This window comes from Microcaecilia unicolor, chromosome 4 (assembly GCF_901765095.1).
Source record: "Microcaecilia unicolor chromosome 4, aMicUni1.1, whole genome shotgun sequence".
NCBI classification, from domain to species: Eukaryota; Metazoa; Chordata; class Amphibia; order Gymnophiona; family Siphonopidae; genus Microcaecilia; species Microcaecilia unicolor.
Genome location: NC_044034.1, coordinates 250,675,362 through 250,701,359, shown reverse-complemented (window position 1 = coordinate 250,701,359; position 25,998 = coordinate 250,675,362). Strand labels below are relative to the sequence as shown.

The window sequence follows — 25,998 nt, the reverse complement described above, 5'->3', positions numbered from 1 at the left end:
GTTTCCTACAAATAGTTTCAACCGGGCAAAATAGTAGAGACTATTATAAAGAACAAAATTACAGAGCATATTCAAAAGCATAGATTAATGAGACAAAGCCAACATGAATTTAGTGAAGGGAAATCTTGCCTCACCAATCTATTACATTTCTTTGATAATGGATAAAGGTGAGCCGGTTGATATTGTGTATCTGGATTTTCAGAAGACATTTGACAAAGTACCTCATGAAAGACTCCAGTATAAATTGGAGAGGCATGGGATAGGAAGTAGTGTCCTATTGTGGATTAAAAACTGGTTAAAAGATAGATAACAGAGAGTAGGGTTAAATGGTCAGTATTCTCAATGGAGAAGGGAAGATAATGGGGTTCTGCAGGGGTCTATGTTGGGACCACTGCTTTTTAATAGATTTATAAATGATCTAGATATGGGAATAACTAGTGAGGTAATTAAATTTGATGACGACACAAAGTTATTCAAAGTAGTTAAATCGTAGGAGGATTGTGAAAAATTACAAGAGGACCTTACAAGACTGGGAGCCTGGGCGTCTAAATGGAATGACGTTTAATGTGAGCATGTGCAAAGTGATGCACGTGGGAAAGAGGAACCCGAATTATAGCTACGTCATGCAAGGTTCCACATTAGGAGTCACCAACCAAGAAAGGGATCTAAGTGTTGTTGTTGATGATACGTTGAAACCTTCTGCACAGTGTGCTGCGGCGGCTAAGAAAGCAAACAGAATGTTAGGTATTATTAGGAAAGGAATGGAAAACAAAAATGAGGATGTTATAATGCCTTTGTATCGCTCCATGGTGTGACCGCACCTCGAATATTGTGTTCAATTCTGGTCGTCACATCTCAAAAAAGATATAGTGGAATTAGAAAAGGTGCAGAGAAGGGCGACGAAAATTATAAAGAGGATGGGACGACTTCCCTATGAGGAAAGGCTAAAGCGGCTGGGGCTCTTCAGCTTGGAGAAAAGACGGCTGAGGGGAGATAGGTCTACAAAATAATGAGTGGAGTGGAACAGGTAGATGTGAAGTGTCTGTTTACGCTTTCCAAAAATACTAGGACTAGGGGGCATGCGATGAAGCTACAAAGTAGTAAATTTAAAACGAATCGGAGAAAATGTTTCTTCACTCAACGTGTAATTCAACTCTGGAATTTGTTACCAGAAAATGTGGTAAAGGCTTAGCAAAGTTTAAAAAAGGTTTGGGCGGCTTCCAAAAGGAAAAGTCCAAGACCATTATTAAATTGGACTTGGGGAAAATATTTCTGGGATAAGCAGCATAAAATGTTTTGTACTTTTTTGGGATCTTGCCAGGTATTTGTGACCTGGATTGGCCACTGTTGGAAACAGGATGCTGGGCTTGATGGACCTTTGGTCTGTTCCAGTAAGGCAATACTTATGTACTTATATGTACTTATGCACTTATATTTCAGAATATTATCTGTTATAAGTGGGCAAGTTATTGTTGACTGGTTACATCGTTGTGGAGAAATAGATATACGTACAGTATAAGACAAAAGATACTCTACCTTGATTGCTCTTTTCTTGCAAAATATATATGGAGTCAAGACTGGTTATAGTATTTGTAGCTGTTTTCATGCCACATCTCAAACTTCTTGTTAGAAGATTCTGTAAGAGGGGTTTTCATTGCAAAAAAAAAAAAAAAAAACAACATCAACAACCCAGAATTATTAAAAACCATACCATTTGCTCTTTAAGGGATCAATAATAATAGTGCAGAATCAAAATTTTAGAAATAAATACTAAAAGTATCATCATGGGTACAAACTCTATCCCCCTCCCACCCCCTCAGCTAACCTTTACTTGGAGGGTTGCATCAAAGTAAAGCCATATCTTTGATTACTCCTCCCATAAAAACTGCTCACAGAGGTTTGCACCAGTATTCTCTGCAGGTATTTTTTTGCCCCATGTACCTTGTGTAAACAATGCATGGTTCAACCCCTTGCTATATGAAAAAGAAATTATTACTGCTCTGGGCATTGTACTTCTTAAAACATCTGTATAAGAAACTACTGGATTGAGACTGATTTTGTGCTGTCTGCAAAAACAGTATTCGCAATGCTATATATTGTTGTCTGGGTCTACCCTAATAACAGTTTATAGACTTTACCTCCAGGAACTGATCCAAACCCAGCTATGCTAACTGCCTTTACCACATCCTCTGGCAACAAGTTCGAGAGCTTAACTATACATTGAGTGAAACAATATTTTCTCCTATGTGCTTTAAAAGTATTACCATGTCCCAAGTTGAGGGTAGAGGTACAACAGGCGCTATCTGCTCCAATACAAGGGGTAGAGGTGCAAAAAGTCATTAAGACATTGAAGTTGGGCTCTGCCCCTGGGGCCGACGGATTCTCTAACGAATACTTCAAAATTTTGGCACCACAGATCTGTGGCCCCATGGTGGCTTATTACGATGAGGTGATAGAGAGAGGGTACTTTTCTAGGGGAGAAAATGAAGCCCTCATTACATTGATACCTAAATCTGGCAAGCTGTTGGATCATATGGAGTCCTATCGACCTATATCCCTGCTTAACGTGGATATAAAAATCTTGGCCAGAGTCCTGGCGGATAGGCTGGCAATCCACATTCCATCCCTAGTGGGGGAACACCAGGTGGGGTTTGTAAGGGGCCGGCAAGCGGTTACTCATGTACGAAAGGTGCTGTTAGCTACGGCCTATGGTCAGGTTGCTGGAGACCCTCTGCTCTTGGTGAGTCTCGATGCAGCCAAGGCCTTTGATAAAGTGAACTGGGATTACTTATTCCATGTCTTAGAGTATATCGGAGTGGGAGGGCTGTTCTTGGCTGCCATAAAGACTCTCTATCGCAATGCTGCGGCGCGAGTGCTGGTCAATGGGCTCCGCTCGGCCCCCTTCTCGGTGGCGAGGGGTACTAGACAGGGGTGTCCCCTTTCCCCACTGTTGTTCCTCCTATACCTAGAGCCCCTCTTGCGTACAATACTAAAGGATCCAGATATTAGGGGAGTGACATGCCTTGGGAGGGAGATGCGGGTGCTTGCCTTTGCGGACGACCTCTTCCTGACCCTCACACGGCCTTCCGTCTCAGTCCCCCATGTACTTGAGGTTATAAGGGAGTTCGGTTTTTTCTCTGGTCTTACCCTCAACTTACAAAAATCAGTGGCTCTTCCGGTCCAATCTGCGATAAGGGAGGAGTGGGTGGGGGATTTCCCATTCCAATGGGCTGAGGGGAAGGTCCGATATTTGGGTGTGTGGATTCCATCTGACCTTGCCAAGTTGTCCGCCATAAACTTAGCACCATTGAGGGATAACCTTCTGAATACTCTGCGGGGATGGAGGGGGCTTCCACTCTCGTTACAGGGCCACATTGCTTTATACAACATGATCCTATTTCCTAAATGGACATACATCCTACAGATGCTACCACTTGTCTTGAGCCACAAAGAAGACTTGTGGCTTCAAAAGCAGCTTAATGGGTTTCTATGGCAGGGGAAAAGAGCACGAATTGGGATCAAGACACTAATGCGACCACGGGGAGGGGGAGGATTGGGGCTTCTGGACCTGAGACTCTTCTCCATAGCCAGCTGTCTACGCCATTTATCGGATTGGTTTAGATCCACTGAATTCTTCTCATGCACGGGGATCGAGACTACCTTAATGGAGCCTCTCCACTTTGCATATTGGCTGCAGGCCCCCTCAGATCAACTTCCCCCCTTGGGCCCCTACAGAGTCATTTTGAACCCTTTACGTAAAACATGGCAATGGCTCAGTAAAACTTTTAAATGGGACAAATTAGTGTCGCCCTTACTGCCAATCCGGGGTAATCTGGCATTCCCAGAGGGGGGGTCCTCAGTTTTATGGAAGAGGTGGTCTTCCCGGGGGATCCACTTTCTATTCCAGGTGGTCACGGAGCAGGGATGTATAAAATCGTTCCAGTCCATATGTGAAGAATTTGGTTTGGACAGGGGTGACGCTTTTGCTTATTTACAGCTAAAACATTATGTGCGGTCACTGCCGGCCAGTTCCTTGACTAGAGGGGTGTGGGAGCGTCAGGACGAGCTACTGGGGCTAGAGGCGCAACTGAGAACTCCTCTGAAATACTATCATGGTTGCTTACGAGACTCTCTGCCACCACTTGACATCATTTCCGTATGCACGCGGTGGAGTCAAGAGCTGAAATGGCGTCTGGAACCCCAACAGTTGGAGCTTTGTCTGAAATTGTTGTGCAAAGTGACAGAGAATGCGGCGTGGTGGGAATTGAACTACAAGTTCCTACTGCGCTTACACATCTCACCCCATAGGGCCTTTAGAGCAACCTTGAGAGAGTCAGATGATTGCCCTAAGTGTGCTGGAGAGAGCGCCACCCTAGGCCATATGTTTTGGTCTTGTCCGGTGGTGCATACATTTTGGTTGGCCATGGGAAAGCAGGTATCAAGACTGTGGAAAATGCGATGGAAGCCTGCCCCTGGCCAGCTGTTTGATGTGTTTTTGGTGCAAGGGCCCACGCCTGAGGGAATGAAAGACTTTTTGAAGAGATCTGTGCTGATGGGGAAAAGAACTATCTTGCAGCAATGGCTCACCAGGGAGGCCCCCTGTATGGCGCATTGGCGATGCGCCATGATGCAGTGTTGCTCAGTGGAGAAACAGAGGGTCCGTGACCTTGCCTCTAAGCGGGGAGACCACTTTTGCAGGATCTGGTCTCCGTATTGGGACTCGCTCACTCCCATGGCAAAAAGTAGATTATTAAATTGTTAGGGGGGGTGGGGAGGGGTGGGGAGATAGGTTGGGGGGGTCTATGCGGGGGGGGGGGTAGAGGGGCATAAGTGATAAATGGAAAATTGTGTGATGGCACCTTTTATATATAGGCCCTATCCTGTTCCTATTATTCAGTGAAATGTTTTGTGGTTTTGGCATTTTGTACCATATTTTGTTGTGCCAATAAACAATAATAAATAAAGGTTTGGGAGAAGAAAAAAAAAAAAAAAAGTATTACCATGTAACTTCATGGTGTGTCCCCTAGTTTTTGTACTTTTTGAAAGAGAAATCAACTGATTTGTGTTTACTTATTCTACTCAGGATTTTGTAGACCTCTATCATACCCCCCTTTAGCCATATCGTCTCCAAACAGAAGAGCCCCAACCTCATAAGTCTTTACTTAAATGAGAGGAGTTCCATCCAGTTAATTATTTTGGTCACTCTTCTGTTATATCTTTTTTGAGATATGGTGAACAGAATTGTACACAGTATTCAAGGTGAGGTCACACCATAGAATGATAGAGACATTATAATATTCCTTGTTTTATGTTCTCTTCCTTTCTGAATCATTACTTTTTGGGGGTTTTGGCTACTGCCACACAATAAGCAGACGATTGCAATGTCTTATCTACGATGACACCTAAATCTTTTTCTTGGATGGTGACTCTTAATATGCAACCTAGCACCATATAGGTTTGGTTATTCTTCCCAATGTGTATCACTTTGCATCTGTCCACATTAAATTTCATTTGCCATTTGGATGCCCAGTTTTCCAGTCTCATAAGGTCCTCCTGCAATTTCTCACAAGCCGCATGCAATTTAATCACTTAGAAAACTTGTGTCATCTGCAAATTTGATTATCTCAATCATCAATCCCATTTCCAGATTACTTATAAATATGTTAAAAAGCACCAGTACAGATCCCTGTGGCACTCCATTACTCATCTTCCATTTAGAGTGCTTGCCATTTAATCCTACTCTCTGTTTTCTATCTTTCTTTTTCTTTTTTGAAACATCCTTTTTATTAGGTGTAATTACTACAAATATAATAGAAAATACAATAGTGAGGAACCTGTAATTATAAGAACCCAAAAAAGAGCAATGGAAAATGCAAGACACGCAGTGGACTCTCATCTGTGTGCGCAATGCTTACAGTGTAAAGTAGTCGAGTAGAACATCAAGTACTATGAATACTGATGAACAATATTGAAACTCAACTGACTACAGCTTCTCTGAGAACTGAAACAACCAATGAGTTCCTTGGAGGACATGGCAAAAGTACACCAAAATTAATTTTGTACTTCACCTCCCAGAAACTCTAATATAGGTTAGAGACCCTCCCCCTCACCATCTCTCTCCCCTACCACCCCAGATCTGGCAAGCAATGAGTTAATAACAAATAAACTGTAAAGCAAAAACTAATTCAAGAGTAACTCAGACAAAAGCAAAAACAACCATTTTATCTGTTTAATAATAAACGAAGTTCTATATGGGAAAGACACAACCAATAAGGCTCCAAAATAGATTGAAAAATTCGCAATCTGGGATTGTCCCCACATCCGATGGATCTTTTTTTCAGTTAGTCCATGCCAAAAAGAAATTGATACCATTGCTTCATTTATGGAACATACTTCTCTCACCATTGAAGAAGTATGACTTTTTTACCCAGCACTAGGGCCTCATGCAAAAATAAACTCTGCCCATCTGACAGAATGTGACTATCCTATCCCCCTGGAAAAGTATAATCGATGGTTGAAATGAAAAATCACTGCCCAATAGGGATTTAAGAAAAGTCCAGATATGTTTCCAAAAGTACTGAACCTGCAAACACTCCTAGAACATGTGACCCAACACTCCCAGAATATGAAACCCAGGATGGCCTGTGGTGCACTGCATTTTGGACAGCTTCCATCAGTATCCAGCCTAGCCTTAAATGCTCTGTAAGTGCAAAGAAGGAATTTATGTTCCATTTCACAGATGAGCATATTATCTAGAAGTGGGCATTTGTGTTATGAGAACAAAATTTTTTAATGCATTTGATAGTTTTAATTGCCCCTCATCTGACATCCCTCAAGTTGCCTGCTAGAGATCACATCTTCTCTCCTCTTCAAAATGAACTGCCTGTTCCTCTGATTCCATTCCTACCCACCTTCTTAACACCATCTCTCCTACTCTCACCCCTTTCATCTGTCATACCCTCAATCTCTCTCTTTCCACTGCGACCATTCCTGATGCCTTCAAACATGCTGTGGTCACACCGCTCCTGAAGAAGCCTTCACTTGACCCTACCTCTCCTTCCAACTATCGACCCATCTCCCTCCTCCCCTTCCTTTCCAAGTTACTTGAACGCGCCGTTCACTGCCACTGTCTTGACTTTCTCTTATCTCAAGCTGTTCTTGACCCATTCCAATCTGGCTTTCGCCCTCTTCATTCAGCTGAAACTGCACTTACAAAAGTTTCCAACGACCTGTTCCTGGCCAAATCCAAAGGTCTCTGTTCTATCCTCATCCTTCTCAATCTATCCACCGCTTTTGACACTGTTGATCACAGCCTACTCCTTGATACGCTGTCTTCATTTGGATTCCAGGGCTCTGTTCTTTCCTGGTTCTCCTCCTACCTCTCACTTCGCACCTTTAGTGTACACTCTGGTGGATCCTCTTCCACTTCTATCCCTCTACCAATCGGTGTACCTCAGGGTTCTGTTCTCGGTCCTCTCCTGTTCTCCATCTACACTTCTTCCCTTGGCTCTCTAATATCATCCCATGGCTTTCAATACCATCTCTATGCTGATGACTCCCAAATCTACCTCTCTACCCCTGAAATCTCAACCAGCATCCAGACCAATGTTTCAGCCTCCCTATCTGATATCGCTGCCTGGATGTCTCAACATTATCTGAAACTTAACATGGCCAAAACCAAGCTTCTCATCTTTCCCCCTAAACCCACCTCTCCTCTCCCCCCCTTTCTCTATTCCTGTGGATGGCACTCTCATTCTCCCTGTCTCATCTGCTCGTAACCTTGGGGTCATCTTTGACTCCTCTCTCTCTTTCTCTGCTCACATTCAGCAGCTTGCCAAAACCTGTCGTTTCTTTCTCTATAACATCAGCAAAATCCGTCCCTTCATCTCTGAGCACTCTACCAGAACCCTTATCCACACTCTTATCACCTCTCATCTTGATTATTGTAACCTGCTTCTCATCGGCCTCCCTCTTAGCCATCTCGCTCTTCTTCAATCAGTCCAAAACTCTGCTGCGTGACTCATTTTCTGCCAAAGTCGCTATGCTCACATTAGCCCTCTCCTTAAATCACTTCACTGGCTCCCTATCCGTTTCCGCATTCAATTCAAGCTTCTCTTATTGACCTATAAGTGCATTCACTCTGCCGCTCCCCAGTACCTCTCCACTCTTGTCTCTCCCTACGCCCCCCCCCCCTCGGGTACTCCGTTCTGTTGATAAATCTCTCCTATCTGTCCCCTTCTCCTCTACTGCTAATTCCAGACTCCGTTCCTTTTATCTTGCTGCACCTCACGCCTGGAATAGACTTCCCGAGCCTGTACGTCTAGCCCCCTCTTTGGCCGTTTTCAAGTCCAAACTTAAAGCCCACCTCTTTACCACTGCTTTTTAACTCCTAACCACTGCTCACTTGCCCTGTCCTTTTATCCTCACCTCTTTATTCCCTTACCCTTAATTGTTCTGTCTGTCTGCCTGTCTTACCTAGATTGTAAGCTCTTTGAGCAGGGACTGTCTTTTTTGTGTATGGTGCACAGCGCTGCGTATGCCTTGTAGCGCTATAGAAATGATAAGTAGTGGTAGTAGATCGCCAGGTGGCAGCAGCGATTCACATTTGCTGTTCGTTGCCAGCTCCAAAGTCTTTTCTCTACTGCATCCTGCCCCTTAAGAAACAGGAAGTTATGTCAGACAGGGCAGAACACGGTAGAGAGGAGACTCAGGGGCCAGCAGTAGAGAAAGAGAGGGGAAGATGCCAGATGCTGGATACCCGGGGAGGGAAGGAAAGAGAGAAGTTGGAATTGGGGAAACATGTAGGACTTGAGGGCAGAGGAGAGGAAGGGAGTGATGGTGGACAACAGCAGGCAGGAATGAAGAGAGGAAGAGATGTTTGAATTGGGGAGAGGGAGAGAGAGATACTGGAAAAAAAGAGAGACCTTGGAATTAGTGGAGGACAAAGTGATAGATGCTGGACATTGATTGAATACTAGTTCAGCATCTCGCAGTTTGCTCTACAATGATAGATGGTGCAGAGGGCGGCCTTAACCCTAGCCCCTGAAGAAAGAATCTTGAAACCCACGGAGTCGGGCGTGTTCAGGGGAAGGCAGTTGGATGTTTTCTAATACTTTGGACGCAGCGAGGCATCGAGGAGGCAGCACAAAGAAAGATAAGTGTTGGCTGATTCATTGAAATTATTGCCATTTTTGAACTATTATTTTATGAAGTGAACTGGTGTTAGTTTATACAGCTTATCACACAAGTGCTGGTTCAGAAGGTGTATCGCTTAGAAGGTCGTGTGAATATACCAGTCCGTTAGCACTTATGTGGTGTTTTAATTACACATAAAATGAGTAACCCGATGAAAGAAGTGCTACACCACTAGGCAGCAGTATATCTAAGTGCCGAAGATAGTGGAAATATCTGAGGGTACTCAAAACAAATAGATACACATTGTCATGTTCTCAACGCAGGAACTGGGTTGTGAGCCCTTGGGCCATTGCCGAGAAGCGGCAGTGGCAGGCAAATCCACCCCACACCAGGGGCAAGGCAGAACTCTGACAACAGTTAGGCTTCGCCTGTACCTGGCCACTTTCCACCAGGAGTTAAGCTCCCAGCTTCAGGTGGCCGACAGGACTTTGCAGGACAGGGCAGGAGCTGGATAACAGCTAGGCAGCACAGGGACTGAGTGTCAGAGGGGAAAGGAAGGAACATGGGCAGCAAGGCAGAAAACTGGGCTAGACAATACAACACAAGGCAGGGACAGGACAAACTAGGGGACAGAAACTGGAAGCTGCAAGCAGCCACTGAAACAGGGAACAAAACACTGACTAACAAGACACAGAACTAAAAGCTGCAAAGCAGCCAGCAGGATACAAACAGACAAGGACTAAACACAAAACTAAAACCCAGAGACAAGACTAGCAAACTAACAACAACCTAATCTAACTACACACTGACTGCCTAGAACAGACAAGAATCAAGGCAAAGATTCAAAACTAGGCAGCAGAGCAACAAGCACTAACATACCAGGGCCTTAGACGCAATGCAAAGGCAAAGGCAGAGAGGTTCCAAATGACTAATAAGCCCAGCAGGCAGCTGAGACTCAGGTGCAACAATCACCAAGCAACTAAGGGTCGGGCAGCCTGGAAGATCCAGACTGGACTAAGCTGAAATCTGGAACGGGTGACAGCACACCAACAATCTAATACAGCCAACACACAGAGACAGAACTAACTCACAAAGAACAGACAGAAGCCAGCTCAGAAGCTGACCACAGGAAATAAGGTGAGTCTGAGAGGGGTCACGGCCACAGACGTGACACACATATACATATATATATAAAACATTATAGTGAATGGCAATATGGTGTACTACTGGAGTGGAGTATATCAGTATGAGTTTCTACTAGGCAGTAGTGATCCTGGTTCCAGCAGTGGACATTGGGAGGGAGCATGCTAAGACTAATCGTGATTAATTATATGATTAAAATTTGTAATTGTTGCCCACCTCTAATATTAACCGATAGTGGAATAAATTTCTCTGTAAAAGCTTCACTAGTATAGAAAACCCCTGTTCTTCACTCCTAGCTTTAGCCACATTGTCCGCAGGCAGCCCCAGGAGAAGATCCACTAAAGATTTATGAAAGTACATCAATGGCAGCTTCTTATCCTTATTCAGCTCCAGGCATCAATCCAAAACCAGTACCACATGCACTGATAATCCAGCTCCCCGAAAGCTCAAAAACCCCAAACCTATCTGCAATAGAAAAAGGAAACTAAACAGAGGCTGGAGCACCTCATAGGTAAATAATTTCCCTCTCCAAACATATCCCCCAGCCATCTTAGGCCTTAGTCCACCATCTATTAAAGACCACTTTATTTATCCCAGTTGAAATTCTAAATTCCCAACAAATGGCAGTGGATGGATTACTAGTGGGTTACAGCATAATCTGTGACAAAGTCTCCACCAGCTCCCCTTCATATAGACCCCAAACGCATGCCTAGTAAAACACCAATGAGAAGTGATTTTGCATGTAAAACAAATGATCCCAACAATGGAAACAAAATAGCATTCTCCAGTATAGTAGGGGTAAATTAAGTAGTGTCTTAGCCAATTTTGCACAGATCTCATTATTCAAGCCAAATTATAATTTTCCAAATCCATCAGATCCCAACCTCCTTTCTTCCTAGGCAACATTAAAGTCCGCAGCAGAATTCTATGCCTCTTACCCACCCACAAGAATTTGCGAAGTGCTCACAGAGTAGCTGGAGGTCCAGAGAAGAGCGATGAAAATAATAAAGGGGATGGGACGACTTCCCTATGAGGAAAGGCTAAAGCAGCGAGGGCTCTTTAGCTTGGAGACGTTTGTAATGAGATTCGTTCCTGGTGGAGAACTGTTGTGAGTCTGAAGTACTGAACCCCGCGAGCGATTTTTAAGCGAATAAGAATGGTAATATCACTACTTTGTTATGTGATATGCTTTATTGCAGGAGGCATGCATTAATAACCCCTTGAGAAAGCCGATTTGTGCGAAACAGGCACCTGTCGGGTAAAGCTCCGCACAGCAGGGGAAAGCTCCGTACAGCACATTCAGCATAATCAGAAAAAAGCTAAGTTAAGCTATCTATAAAATCATAGCATTATTTGTCAAGTATTACGTTATTTGTCAAACGATAAACCGTCAAGGAATAAAGCTCCTCTTGAGTATGCAGTATTAGTGGAATTACATTAAGGGTTATCCTTTCTACATAAAAGTAAAAAAAGTTTAAAGAAAAGTTAAAATGATGATATAAAGCAAAAGGTAAACATATTAACAAGGATTAAGGAAGGAGGATGGTAGGGTAAGCCGATGATTACAACTGTCGCAAAGCAGGGACATTGCAAAGACAGCAACCCCAGCGACTTATGAGACTTCCCTACTTTAAGATATACCTTGATGTAACTGCATATCTCTCCTTTTTGTTCAACTGACAGTGTGCGTGGTATTGTTACCTGGGAGACTGTTGAACTGAGCCATTATCACTAGTAGATTATATTTCTAGGATAAGCAGCATAAAATCTGTTCTGAGATCTTGCCAGGTACTTATTGTACAGCGCTGTGTAACCCTAGTAGCGCTTTAGAAATGTCAAGTAGTAGTAGTAGTACTTGTGACCTGGATTGGCCAGTATTGGAAACAAGATACTGGGCTTCATGGACCTTCAGCCTGTCCCCGTATGGCAACGCTTATGTTCTTTTTAGCATGTGTCATTTTTTACTTACAGAGTATCACTGCCTGACCATTTTAAGAAGGGACTTATGCTTGTCTGTCCCTAGATTGGTATGCACCTAAAGTTGTCAATCTTTTGCATACATCTCAACTAAGACTGTTTCTAATATATGTTGCATTTCTAGGCTTATTCGATTATTTATTTTAAAACTTCTGGTCAGTGGCGTAGGAAGGGGGGGCGGGAGGGGTGGTCCGCCCCGGGTGCATGCCGCTGGGGGGTGTCGGCTCCACTGGTTCCCTGCTCCCTCTGTCCCGGAACAGGTTACTTCCTGTTCCGGGGCAGAGAGAGCAGGGAACCAGCGGAACCGACGCAGCTCCCAGCAGGTAAGACTGCACTCCGGGGGAGGGGGGTTGCTGCGCCGAGGGGGGGGTATCAATGCACCGAGGGGGGGTGTTGGGCTGCACCTGGGGGGGGGGGGGGCGCAGCGGCGAACCACCCCGGGTGGCAGTCGCCCTCGCTACACCACTGCTTCTGGTCCTCTAGCAACTAATCTAAAACTTAAATAAAAGCAATCTGTTCTGCAATCAAAAAATACAATAATTGCCTCTAAACTGCATAAAATGCTCATACAAATGTTTTTAAAAATTTCTTCACATTTTCTTTGTTGCTGCACATTCATAAAGTACCTGGAAGTACATTCCACATCCATGGTCTTACTACTGAACAATTGGTTTCTGCATAATGAGTTTCACATAACCCTTAAAAAGAGAGGCACATGGCTAATTCAGATTGCAAGAGTCGACTCGGCTGGTAAATCATCAACGACTGTTTCAAACACCATGGAGCAAAAGAATGTAAAGTCTGATGAATCAGACAAAACACTTTGAATTGTACTCAAAACTGTACAGACAACCAATGCAGCTATTTCAACACAGGAGTAATACGTACATTTTTTTGGAACTTCTACTAACATTCTAGCAACTGCATTTTGAACAACCTGCAATGCCCTATATCTTGAGGCAGTAATGCCAAAGTATAGGGCATTGCAGTAGCCCACGCTCGACATCACAAGGCTCTGAACTACTGTTCTAAAATCACATCTTGATAACATACCCCCAGATATTCTAAGCTATTTATCTGGCCAAACACTGCTGTTGATGGTTAATATTCAGCAGGAGATAACCCGTTATCATATATGACTTTTTGTATTTTACTAAAGTCCTATATGGTTCAACTTGCCTTTGGTAATTATTGAATACCATCGGATATATTCTTACGATGAGTAGACTGGCTGATTTGACAGCAATGGATTGATGGCTGGATTTTGAAAGGCTATCTTGTGTGAATAATTGTCTCTTTCTTTTCACATAATGGAGTTCCCTTGACTTGAGTTTTCTTATGTTTTTATGTCTTTATGTTTTACTGTTTAATAAATGATAAATGATGTTTCATGGTTTGTATTTACAATTTTCTGCTGAATGATTTGGATTATTTTGATATGCCTTTATAAAATAGGCATAGAATAGGTACTTTTTGAACATTTCACATAGGCACCTTCTAATGAAATTCACATATACAATAGAGAAAAGGTGAATATTGCCTTTCCATTTTCTACTTAAGAAGGCTCAGTAAAATTAAAAGGTCAGAACTGTTGCTGAAATCTTACTTATTACCTACTACTACTACTATTTAGCATTTCTATAGATACCTAATCAATTCTGCAGGACAACTGCAATGAACCTTTCATTTTTTCATTCTAAATAATATTTATCCTTTACTAGCACAAGGACCCCACTGATATCTTGAGTAGGGCCTAGGACAGCAGCTTTTTGGGGACAACAAAAAGCAACAGCAGTCAAAACAAAATAATAGGTCCTGAAAGCCACACAAATTCAAAATGTCATCAGCATATATTTTAACCTGCTTTTTAAATAAGATTTTTGTGTGATGATCATGATTACTGGGTTCAATTATCAAAATGTTGTGGGGGGGAGGGGTGAGCTCCATGTTAGGGGTGTCAAAAGTTAATTGGAGAGGGGTGAATAAAGCAGAATGGTCACCTAAGACAACCACTACCCTTGCACATACTCTGCTTAACATATAAAACTTCACAACTAGACTGCTTACATTTGAAAATAAACTTTATAAAATTAGTATAATCTTACTGTTTGCTGCATGCTGCTAAACAATACAGCATAGTCTCCTTTCTTTTTCATTAAATCTTCATGTGTGCCTTGTTCAGCAATGTATCCATCTTTCATGAACAAAACTTCATCACAGTCTACAAGGTACTAAAATAATATAAAATCATCAAATAAATTATACTTGAACATAGGTAACATTATAAAACATCAACTTACATTTAGGGCCCAATTCAGTGGCAGTGGTCAGTGTTTCTTTAAACGCTGACTGCTGCTGACTAAATTAGACCCAGATATGAATATTTGGGTGTTTGGCAGCACCTGGAAGTTATCCAGGTCCATTTGATACTCAGTGCCATACCCAGAGAGTCAACTGGGCATAGTTAGGACTATCTTTTGTGCAGTCCAAAATGATTAGCTATCTGCAGTGCCTGGACAATTCCCAGCTTCACCCCAAATTTGCCCTGGCACTAACTAGATAGTGCTGCAACAGTCTGAACAGATAATTAGTGGCACTATTTGTGCCTCTGAATATCTGCTCAAGGGTCAGCCAGTATGTTTTAATCACTTTATGTTTCAATCATTTTTATTCAAAACTTAAGAAGAAAAGTTAACATCATCATGTATGAACGTCTGATATTTTCCCCCCATGTGGCTAAACTAACACATAGTACTTCTACCCCAACAAATAGGACTTAACCTTCCCTCCCCTTCCCTTCCCCTCCCACCCCCCCCTTTCCCTTGCTATGGCATCAAATGAACATAATAACGCAGGGTACAGGGCAATATCTAGAAGTTTAACAGTCTACTCCTGGCAGTTGGAGTCAGAGTATTCCAAAAGGGAGTCCAAGTGAGTTGGAAACGCACTCCAGTCTTCATTTTAAAGTCTGTAATTCCCACCCTCTCTACCCGCAGTAACGTTATCATACGCACACGCCACTGCGATACTGTAGGGTAGTTGTATGTAAGCCATTCTGAGAGTATTGCTTGTTTAGCCACTACAATAGCTTTGCGTACAAAAGCGGTAAATCCTGATGGGACAGGGTGTATGAGAACAGGATGGCCCAGGAGCAGCGCCGAGTCATACTTCCAGCCCGCCTTCCACATCTCAGAAACATATTGTACTAGCTCCTTCCAAAATCGGACTATGCCCTTGCAGGACCAAACTTGTGCCCGAGGGTGGCCCCCTGATCCCTGCATTTGAGGCACTCTCCCCAAGGCGAGAGTCCCATGTGAAAGGCTCTTCTGGGAGAAATGTAGGGTCGAAGAGCAAATTTGTATTGTAGCTCCCAGTGCTGCATCATGTTCATTGTTTTGCGCATTGTAAGTACATGGGACATGAACTGAGGCAATGTAAGGGCCATGGGGATATCTCGTTTCCAGGCAGCCAGTAACTTGGCATAGTCTAGTTCGGTAACTGTGTCCCTGATGTGCCTGTGATGGAACGTGAGGGGCACTTTTTGCTGTGCCTCTAAAGAGAATGCTGTTGCCAACTCTTCCTGGACATCCTCCGCCAGCGCCTCCCAGGACAAGGAACGTATATAATGCTTTAGCTGTGCATAATAGAACTCATCGGAGGGCGGCAGGGCGTATTCAGCACAGAGCTCCTGAAACGGCTTTATCTGTCCTTCACGGGTAAGTACTTGTAACAAGTATACTATCCCTTTCCTTTTCCATCTGCGGAACACCGAATACAGCCTTCCAGGTGCAAAGGCAGGGTTCCCGCATATTGGCAAGTATGGTGTAACCTTCGAAGAAAATTTGTGTAATTTACAGATCCATTTCCAAGTTGCTTTTGCTGATGTCATTATTCCTGTATGCTTCAGTAGGGGCGGCAATGGTAATCCCATCGTGTGCAAATAGCTGCTGAAGTGCGTTTCTGGGTATAATTGTAATTCCAGTTCTGTATTTGTATGGTCCTGTGTTCTGCGAAACCAATCAGTGATGTGGCGCATGCCACTAGCTATTGTTAGATATTCCCAAGAAGTGTGACAGGGAGCCCATCAGAGGTACCAGAAAAGTGACCTGTTACCAGAGGATACAGCAGGTAGGCATGTCCACTAACTGATGGTAAATGAGGGAGTCACCCTGAGTTAAAGGGGAAGTCCAAACATTGATACCGAGTTTACAGGCTGCCATAGATGAGCCTTGTCTCTGGGCCTTTCTCAGAAGGAAAGTGCTAGTGAGTCTACGCTCTCAACATCCAGGCCGTGAGAGCCAGGGACCGGAGGTTGGGATGCAGAAGCACCCCTTCGTCCTGTGTGATGAGGGTCGGAAAACACTCCAATCTCCACGGTTCTTCGGAGGACAACTCCAGAAGAAGAGGGAACCAGATCTGACGTGGCCAAAAAGGAGCAATCAGAATCATGGTGCCTCGGTCTTGCTTGAGTTTCAACAAAGTCTTCCCCACCAGAGGTATGGGAGGATAAGCATACAGCAGACCCTCCCCCCAGTCCAGGAGGAAGGCATCCGATGTCAGTCTGCCATGGGCCTGAAGCCTGGAACAGAACTGAGGGACTTTGTGGTTGGCTCGAGATGCGAAGAGATCTACCAAGGGGGTGCCCCACACCTGGAAGATCTGTCGCACCACACGGGAATTGAGCGACCACTCGTGAGGTTGCATAATCCTGCTCAACCTGTCGGCCAGACTGTTGTTTACGCCTGCCAGATATGTGGCTTGGAGCACCATGCCGTGACGGCGAGCCCAGAGCCACATGCTGACGGCTTCCTGACACAGGGGGCGAGATCCAGTGCCCCCCTGCTTGTTGACGTAATACATGGCAACCTGGTTGTCTGTCTGAATTTGGATAATTTGGTGGGACAGCCGATCTCTGAAAGCCTTCAGAGCGTTCCAGATCGCTTGTAACTCCAGAAGATTGATCTGCAGATCGCGTTCCTGGAGAGACCAGCTTCCTTGGGTGCGAAGCCCATCGACATGAGCTCCCCACCCCAGGAGAGACGCATCCGTGGTCAGCACTTTTTGTGGCTGAGGAATTTGGAAAGGATGTCCCAGAGTCAAATTGGACCAAATCGTCCACCAATACAGGGATTTGAGAAAACTCGTGGACAGGTGGATCACGTCTTCTAGATCCCCAGCAGCCCGAAACCACTGGGAAGCTAGGGTCCATTGGGCAGATCTCATGTGAAGGCGGGCCATGGGAGTCACATGAACTGTGGAGGCCATGTGGCCCAGCAATCTCAACATCTGCCGAGCTGTGATCTGCTGGGACGCTCGCACCCGTGAGATGAGGGACAACAAGTTGTTGGCTCTCGTCTCTGGGAGATAGGCGCGAGCCGTCCGAGAATCCAGCACAGCTCCTATGAATTCGAGTTTCTGCACTGGGAGAAGGTGGGACTTTGGGTAATTTATCACAAACCCCAGTAGCTCCAGGAGGCAAATAGTCATCTGCATGGACTGCAGAGCTCCTGCCTCAGATGTGTTCTTCACCAGCCAATCGTCGAGATATGGGAACACATGCACCCCCAGCCTGCGAAGTGCCGCTGCTACTACAGCCAAGCACTTTGTGAACACTCTGGGCGCAGAGGCGAGCCCAAAGGGAAGCACACAGTACTGGAAGTGACGTGTGCCCAGCTGAAATCGCAGATACTGTCTGTGAGCTGGCCGTATCGGGATGTGCGTGTAGGCGTCCATAGGCGGTCAGTGGCCCAACTGTTTGGGGAGGCTAAAGGGGGCGGGGTTAGGGGTGGGGCCAGAGGCGGGGCTTACATCCATAATTGTCTGACAACAGAAAAAAATAAGTAAAAATGTCACAATTAATACCTTTTATTAAATTTAGATATCAAATATGTATCATATGTCAAAGAATAAAGTGGTTGCTCAAAGCATGTACTAACCACAATTGCTCAACTGCAAAACACTATGCACAAATTTGTGCAAAAACACACTCATAAACCTTACTGTACCATAACACTGGGCAGATCCTAATAAACCAATATACCACCCATACGGAAAATGCAGACCGTCAACAATATGAAACAAGGGATCATAATATCACAATTCTCATGTAGAGCCACAATACACCCTTTTAGGGTGGAAAGTGTTCACAATGAGCTCCTTTTATGAACGACTATATGTAGATCCTTCAAGAGGTAGTGTGTCATGATTTAGGCTCTAAAACCCTTTCTGATGATTTGGTGCCACCTCAGTAAGGCCAATACACAATCTCTCCACTGCAAAACACTATACACAAACTTGTGCAAAAACACACTCATATAGCCTTACCAAACCATAACAGTACTAATTCCAAGGACAGGACGAGCTAAACCTTATGCGTGGAAAGGCAGCACTGTAATTACACAGGACTCTAAAACTCCAGTGTACAACCTAGTGAAACAAAAAAAAACCCCAAAAAGGGCTGAAAATACTACACGCTAGCAGAATACTGCACCTTGATCACACATGAAAAATACATGACACATCAGATATGAAGGCAAAATACTGAACTGGAAAGTTACCTCAAGAAGTCAGACTCAGCATGCAGCAATACTAGAAAAATTGAAATTTACATGCAAAACATCACAGATGCACATTTCCAAAAGCTGACATATTCCAGTTAATAAATTCTGAATAAAATACTTTTTTCTACCTTTGTTGTCTGATCATTTAGTTTTTCTATTCGTTTTGGTCCCAGTGTCTTCTGTTTTATGCAGTGTCTTCTTTCCATTTGATATTTTTTCTCTCACCATGTCCACCATCCTCCTGTGTCCTTATGCGTCCTGTCTACCATCTGTAGCCATGTCCCTATCCAGCTCTTAAATTCAACAGTTTTCCCTCCATCCATATCCATAATTTCTCCTCACTTCCCTCCATCCATGTGCATATACTTCCCTTCCCTCCATCCATGTCCAGCACCTTCCCTCTTTCTCTCCTACCATGCCATCCAGTGTTATCCCTCTTTCTCTCTCCATCCTTCCACCCATTATCCTCTCCCAATCCTTCCGTCCATTGTCTTCCTCTATCTCCCCTTCTCTCTCTTGACCCTTTTCCATTCAGCACGTCCTCTCTCACCCCATCCTTCCAGTGTCTTTCCTCTTTCCCTCCCTACCAGTTTCTTCCCTCCTTCCAGCATTTTTCCTCTTTCTCCCTCCTTTCATCCATCCAGCATTTCTCAGTCTGACAGCTAGGGTCTCCCCCAGTTTCTTCCCAGCAGCTTCTCTCTCTCTCCTACCCATGGCCCCTCTTTCTCTCCCCATCTCTTTCTGGCTCTCCCTTGCTTTTTTTTCCATGTCCCTGGCTCTCCCCTGCTCTTTTCCATGACCCCTCTTTCTCCCCCCATCTCTTTCTGGCTCTCCCTTGCTTTTTTTCCATGTCCCTGGCTCTCCCCTGCTCTTTTCCATGGCCCCTCTTTCTCTCCCTATTGCTCTCTGGCTCTCCACTGCTTTTTTCCATGTCCCCTCTTTCTCTCCCTATTGCTCTCTGGCTCTCCACTGCGCTGGCCATGTCCCCTGGCTCTCCCCTGCTCTCCTTCTCTCTCCTCCTACCGTTTCCAGCCAGTGGCCACATTCTCTTCTCTCCCTCCGGCCCGGGCCTCTTTAGCTGACAGAAGAAAAAGAAGCGCGGGGCCGCAGCAGCGTTCAGACATGCGCTGTCGGCTCTGCCGGTCCTCTGCCCCCGGAACTGGAAATTGACGTAACGGGGCAGAGACCTGCAGAGCCGACAGCGAATGTCTGAACGCTGCTGCGGCCCCGCGCTTCTTTTTCTTCTTATGCTGGCTCTGAGAGAAGCGGCGGCAGCGGATCAGCTGCGTAGATGTTGTTCCTGGCTGCCGCTGCTCAATAGAAGCGGCGGCAGCAGAAGATTTCGGCTGGGGCAGGCCGCGGGGAAGGTCAGAGCTGGGCTGGGGAGGCTTAGCCTCCCCAAGCCTCTTATACGGGGCGCCTATGTAGGCGTCCTTCAAGTCCAGAGAGCATAGCCAATCGTTTTCCTGAATCATGGGGAGAAGGGTGCCCAGGGAAAGCATCCTGAACTTTTCTTTGACCAGATATTTGTTCAGGGCCCTTAGGTCTAGGATGGGACGCATCCCCCCTGTTTTCTTTTCCACAAGGAAGTACCTGGAATAGAATCCCAGCCCTTCCTGCCCGGATGGCACGGGCTCGACCGCATTGGCGCTGAGAAGGGCGGAGAGTTCCTCTGCAAGTACCTGCTTGTGTTGGAAGCTGTAAGATTGAGCTCCCGGTGGACAATTTGGAGGTTTGGAGGCCAAATTGAGGGTGTATCCTTGCCGGACTATTTGAAGAACCCACTGATCGGAGGTTATGAGAGGCCACCTTTGGTGAAAAGCTTTCAACCTCCCTCCGACTGGCAGGTCGCCCGGCACTGACACTTGGATGTCGGCTATGCTCTGCTGGAGCCAGTCAAAAGCTCGTCCCTTGCTTTTGCTGGGGAGCCGAGGGGCCTTGCTGAGTCGCACGCTGCTGACGAGAGCGAGCGCGCTGGGGCTTAGCCTGGGCCGCAGGCTGTCGAGAAGGAGGATTGTACCTACGCTTGCCAGAAGAGTAGGGAACAGTCTTCCTTCCCCCCAAAAATCTTCTACCTGTAGAGGTAGAGGCTGAAGGCTGCCGGCGGGAGAACTTGTCGAATGCGGTGTCCCGCTGGTGGAGCTGCTCTACCACCTGCTCGACTTTTTCTCCAAAAATATTATCCGCACGGCAAGGCGAGTCCGCAATCCGCTGCTGGATTCTATTCTCCAGGTCAGAGGCACGCAGCCATGAGAGTCTGCGCATCACCACACCTTGAGCAGCGGCCCTGGACGCAACATCAAAGGTGTCATATACCCCTCTGGCCAGGAATTTTTTGCACGCCTTCAGCTGCCTGACCACCTCCTGAAATGGCTTGGCTTGCTCAGGGGGGAGCTTGTCCACCAAGCCCGCCAACTGCCACACATTGTTCCGCATGTGTATGCTCTTGTAGAGCTGGTAGGACTGAATTTTGGCCACGAGCATAGAAGAATGGTAGGCCTTCCTCCCAAAGGAGTCCAAGGTTCTAGAGTCCTTGCCCGGGGGCGCCGAAGCATGCTCCCTAGAACTCTTGGCCTTCTTTAGGGCCAAATCCACAACTCCAGAGTCGTGAGGCAACTGAGTGCGCATCAGCTCTGGGTCCCCATGGATTTGGTACTGGGACTCAATCTTCTTGGGGATGTGGGGATTACTTAATGGCTTGGTCCAGTTCGCCAGCAATGTCTTTTTGAGGACATGATGCATGGGTACTGTGGACGCTTCCTTAGGTGGAGAAGGATAGTCCAGGAGCTCAAACATTTCAGCCCTGGGCTCGTCCTCCACAACCACCGGGAAGGGGATGGCCGTAGACATCTCCCAGACAAAGGAAGCGAAAGACAGGCTCTCGGGAGGAGAAAGCTGCCTTTCAGGAGAGGGAGTGGGATCAGAAGGAAGACCCTCAGACTCCTCGTCAGAGAAATATCTGATGTCCTCTTCTTCTTCCCACGAGGCCTCACTATCGGTGTCAGACACAAGTTCACGGACCTGTGTCTGCAGCCGTGCCCGGCTCGACTCCATGGAACCACGGCCACGGTGGGAGCGTCGAGAGGTAGACTCCCTCGTCCGCACCGGCGAAGCTCCCTCCACCGACGTAGTCGGGGAGCCTTCCTGGGAGGCTACCGCAGTCGGTACCGCACGCGGCACCGATGTCGGAGACCTCACCCCGGGCAATGGGCCAGCCGGCGCCTCACTTGACGGTACCGGTGGCGCAAGCACCCCCGGTACCGGAGGGGTAGGGTGCAACAGCTCTCCCAGGATCTCTGGGAGAACGGCCCGGAGACTCTCGTTCAGAGCGGCTGTGGAAAAAGGCATGGAAGCCGATGCAGGCGTCGATGTCAGAATCTGTTCCGGGCGTGGAGGCTGTTCCGGGCTGTCCAAAGGGGAGCGCATCGACACCTCTTGAACAGAGGGCGAGCGGTCCTCTTGGTGCCGATGCCTACAAGGGTGCCGACTCCCTCGGCGACCCAGAGCTCTCGGTGCCGACACGGGAAGGGGACCGGTGACGATGCTTCTTCGACTTCTTGGGACGAAGCATGTCACTGGAGCTTCCCGGCACCGACGAGGAGGACGTAGAATCCAGCCGTCTCTTCCTCGGGGCCGAGGCCGAAGGAGGTCGGTCTCAGGGGGGCTGTACCGCAGGAGCCCTCAGGGTAGGGGGAGACCCACCCGAAGGCTCACCGCCACCAGCAGGGGAATGGACAGCCCTCACCTGCACTCCAGACGAAGCACCACCGTCCGACGACATCAGCAGACGAGGAGGTCTCGATACCACCGACGCCGTCGCACCCTTCCGATGTCGCCCCGATGCAGAGGGCCGATGCCTCGATGCACTCGATGCAATCGGGGGCGAAGATGAAGGTCCAGGTGCCGACGACGTCGAAGCAGTCGATACTCCCGGTGCCGATGCCGACGAAGAGCCCGAGAACAAAACGTTCCACTGGGCTAATCTTGCTACCTGAGTCCGCTTTTGCAAAAGGGAACACAGACTACAGGCCTGCGGGCGGTGCCCAGCCCCCAGACACTGAAGACACGACGCGTGCCTGTCAGTGAGCGAGATTACCCGGGCGCACTGGGTGCACTTCTTGAAGCCGCTGGAAGACTTCGATGTCATGGGCGGAAAAATCGCGCCGGCGAGATCAAAACTCGAAATGGCGAAAATGGCACCGCAAAAATAGGGAAGAAAAACTTCGACCGAGGCCTAAATAGGGCCTACCCCGACGACGAAAGAAAACTTACCGGGGCAAAGACTAGAAGTACGGGAAGGGAGAAACCATAAAGGTCTCCTTCCGACACCTTTTTTTTTTTCGAAGAACGAAGTCGATAAACGACGCGCGAGGTCAACTTTGGGGCGCGAACAGCGAAACACGACCGTACCGAGCGCAGACAAAAGAAGACTGGCCGGCACGAGCCGGTTCAGGCGGGAAGACGGCCGCGCATGCACTGTGCGCATCGGCGCGCGAGGACTAGCAAAGGACTTTGCTAGAAAGTGTTCCGATTGGAGGGGCTGCCGTGGACGTCACCCATCAGTGAGAACAAGCAGCCTGCTTGTCCTCGGAGAATCTACCGGTATACTCAGTGTTGGAATGGAAAGGCGGGGTTTCTTCCCACTCCACAAAACTTTTTGCATTAACCTCATTAATTTCTTTTCCTCCCCCCTCTTTAAGTAAAGCGGGAGAGTTTGAAAAACGTAGAGCCACTTTGTAACTACAATCATGTTGTACAATGCAATACGCCCCAGGAGAGAGAGTGGAAGGGATCCCCATTCCTGCAATTATTTTTCAGTGTCTTTTAATAAGCGTTGTATATTTAGCTTATATAACTGGGACAAATCAGCTGGAATACATACTCCTAAATACTTAATCATGCCCTGCGCCCTTTTAATCACTTTAAATATCGGCCCCTTAGTGTTGTGAGTGGTATACAGAAACACAGTAACTTGGAATAGTGCAAATAAAACATTTAAATATGGATGATCATTTAAAATATTAAGATACAGATAAAAGTGAGTTAATTCCTGATTCATTTAGAGGGGGTAATTCTATAACAGTCTACATATATATTGTGATAAACACAGGACCTGCCCTTCCCTGAAGAGGCCAGGAGGAGGAACTCTCAGAACAGGAGATGGAAAGGTGGAGAGAGTTCTGGTCCTGGACCTTTTTGGAACCAGGGGGAGGGGCCTAAAGAGGTAGGGAGAATTATTAGCCACCCTATAAAGAGTACCCTCCAAGAAGAGGAAGGGAGGAGATGGGGACCTGGGAAGCCTGCTGGAGGAGATCCCTTGGAAGTGGAGAGAGAAGGATCCCTCTAAAAACCAAGAAGGTACACCTGGTATGCCTTTTGGTAGTACTGGAACTGTGTATTATTAGAAGTTGAATGATATGCTGGAAAGAAGTTGTTCCCCACAACACTGGAGCAGGGTGCTAATAAAGGGGATTTGCATCTAGTATAGAGTGAATTTGCATATTGATGAAAGCTGAGAAACCAGGGTTATATTCCCAAGAAGTGTGACAGGGAGCCCATCAGAGGTACCAGAAAAGTGACCTGTTACCAGAGGATACAGCAGGTAGGCATGTCCACTAACTGATGGTAAATGAGGGAGTCACCCTGAGTTAAAGGGGAAGTCCAAACATTGATACCGAGTTTACAGGCTGCCATAGATGAGCCTTGTCTCTGGGCCTTTCTCAGAAGGAAAGTGCTAGTGAGTCCTGGCTGAGGGCTTGTGATGACGGACAGGAGCTACAAGAGGGCCCTCAGCACATCAGAGTACCCCTACCCCTGGGGGATTACAATATATGCACATAACTAAGTTACACGCATGTGAGTCCTGCTCCAGACTATTTATGTGTAACCCTACCTGTAAAACACATGCTATGTAAGACATACACAAATTTACAGAGGGGCCCTTTTACTAAGCCATGTAAGAGTCTATGCGCACCTAACGTGCACCAAAATGGAGTTACTAAACAGCTATTGAGTGGCTCTTGCAGTAATTTCATTTTTGCCGATTACTGCCCGGCTACCACGTATGGCTTTACCGCTAGGTCAATGGTTGGTGGTAAGGTCTCAGACCCAAAATGGACGTGCGGCAATTTTCATTTTGCCACATGTCCATTTCGGCATAAATTTTAAAAAGGCCTTTTTTACTGGTGCGCTGAAAAATGATTCGGCGTGCGCCCAAAACCCGTGCCTACGCTACCGCAGGCCATTTTTCAGCGCACCTTAGTAAAAGGACCCCAGAATAGATTATATGCCATTAATGTAATCATTTACATGCAAATTCGGAACATAAATGTTAGTGCCCACTTTATAGAATTACCCCCATGGAAGTAATTTAATAAAGCTTTTTCCATATATATAAAAGGATGTTTCCAATGGGGAAAAACCATATTAAAGTTCCCTCATAATGTAAGTATACATTTAAGTATGTACAATGACAAAATAGCAGACAAGCACACTTGTAGGCATTCCAGGGAGCATAGTTTGGGTACAGCTGCAATGTATTTTATAAATCAATATAGACTAGATGATATATAATTACGATACCAACTAAATAATAATAGTAGTAAATATAGACTACAATGTTAGGAGCCCTCATTGTACTGGATGTACTACAAAGGATGATATTTTTGCCACAATATAATGGCATTAACTATAACCTTTTTGGCCAAAACAGTCAATATAGCTTCCTAAATGGTTAATATGCCCATGTGTTCACCTACACCATCATCGGGTCTCCTACTGTGTATCAAATGTGAGAGTAAGATGTATATCTGGGAGCATTTATATGCAGTCCACAGCAGTGCCCCATTGCTGCTCTCCTGGGATGTCTGGGGGGGGGGACCAGTCTGCTAAAACTGCTGGCCCCTCCTACATTCCAATACATTGATTTTCTAGGTTTTTCAGTTGTACTTTTTGTTTTTCCAAAAATGACCTTAAAAAATAAATGCACAGAGCACAAAATCTTGTTGCAAACTGTATTTTCGGAAAAAAAAAGACATTTTGCTTTTCAAAAATGGCCATATTTCCTATAAATGTCCAAATTCCGACTTAGACATTATATCGAAAATGCCTCCTCACATGTGATGTACTAATTTGGACGTACATATTATAAGCTGGACATCATTTTAAATTGTAGCTCCAAATC

The 25,998-nt window shown here is 45.9% G+C and overlaps 1 protein-coding gene across 1 annotated transcript in view; it reads right to left on the bottom strand.

Moving 5' to 3' along the window:
- Positions 1-25,998, bottom strand: part of LOC115469687 (multidrug resistance-associated protein 5-like) — a 416,281-nt gene that overhangs the window by 199,773 nt on the left and 190,510 nt on the right. The window contains 1 exon segment of the mRNA XM_030202474.1: positions 14,361-14,486. Within this exon segment, the coding sequence (XP_030058334.1) occupies positions 14,361-14,486 (126 nt within the window).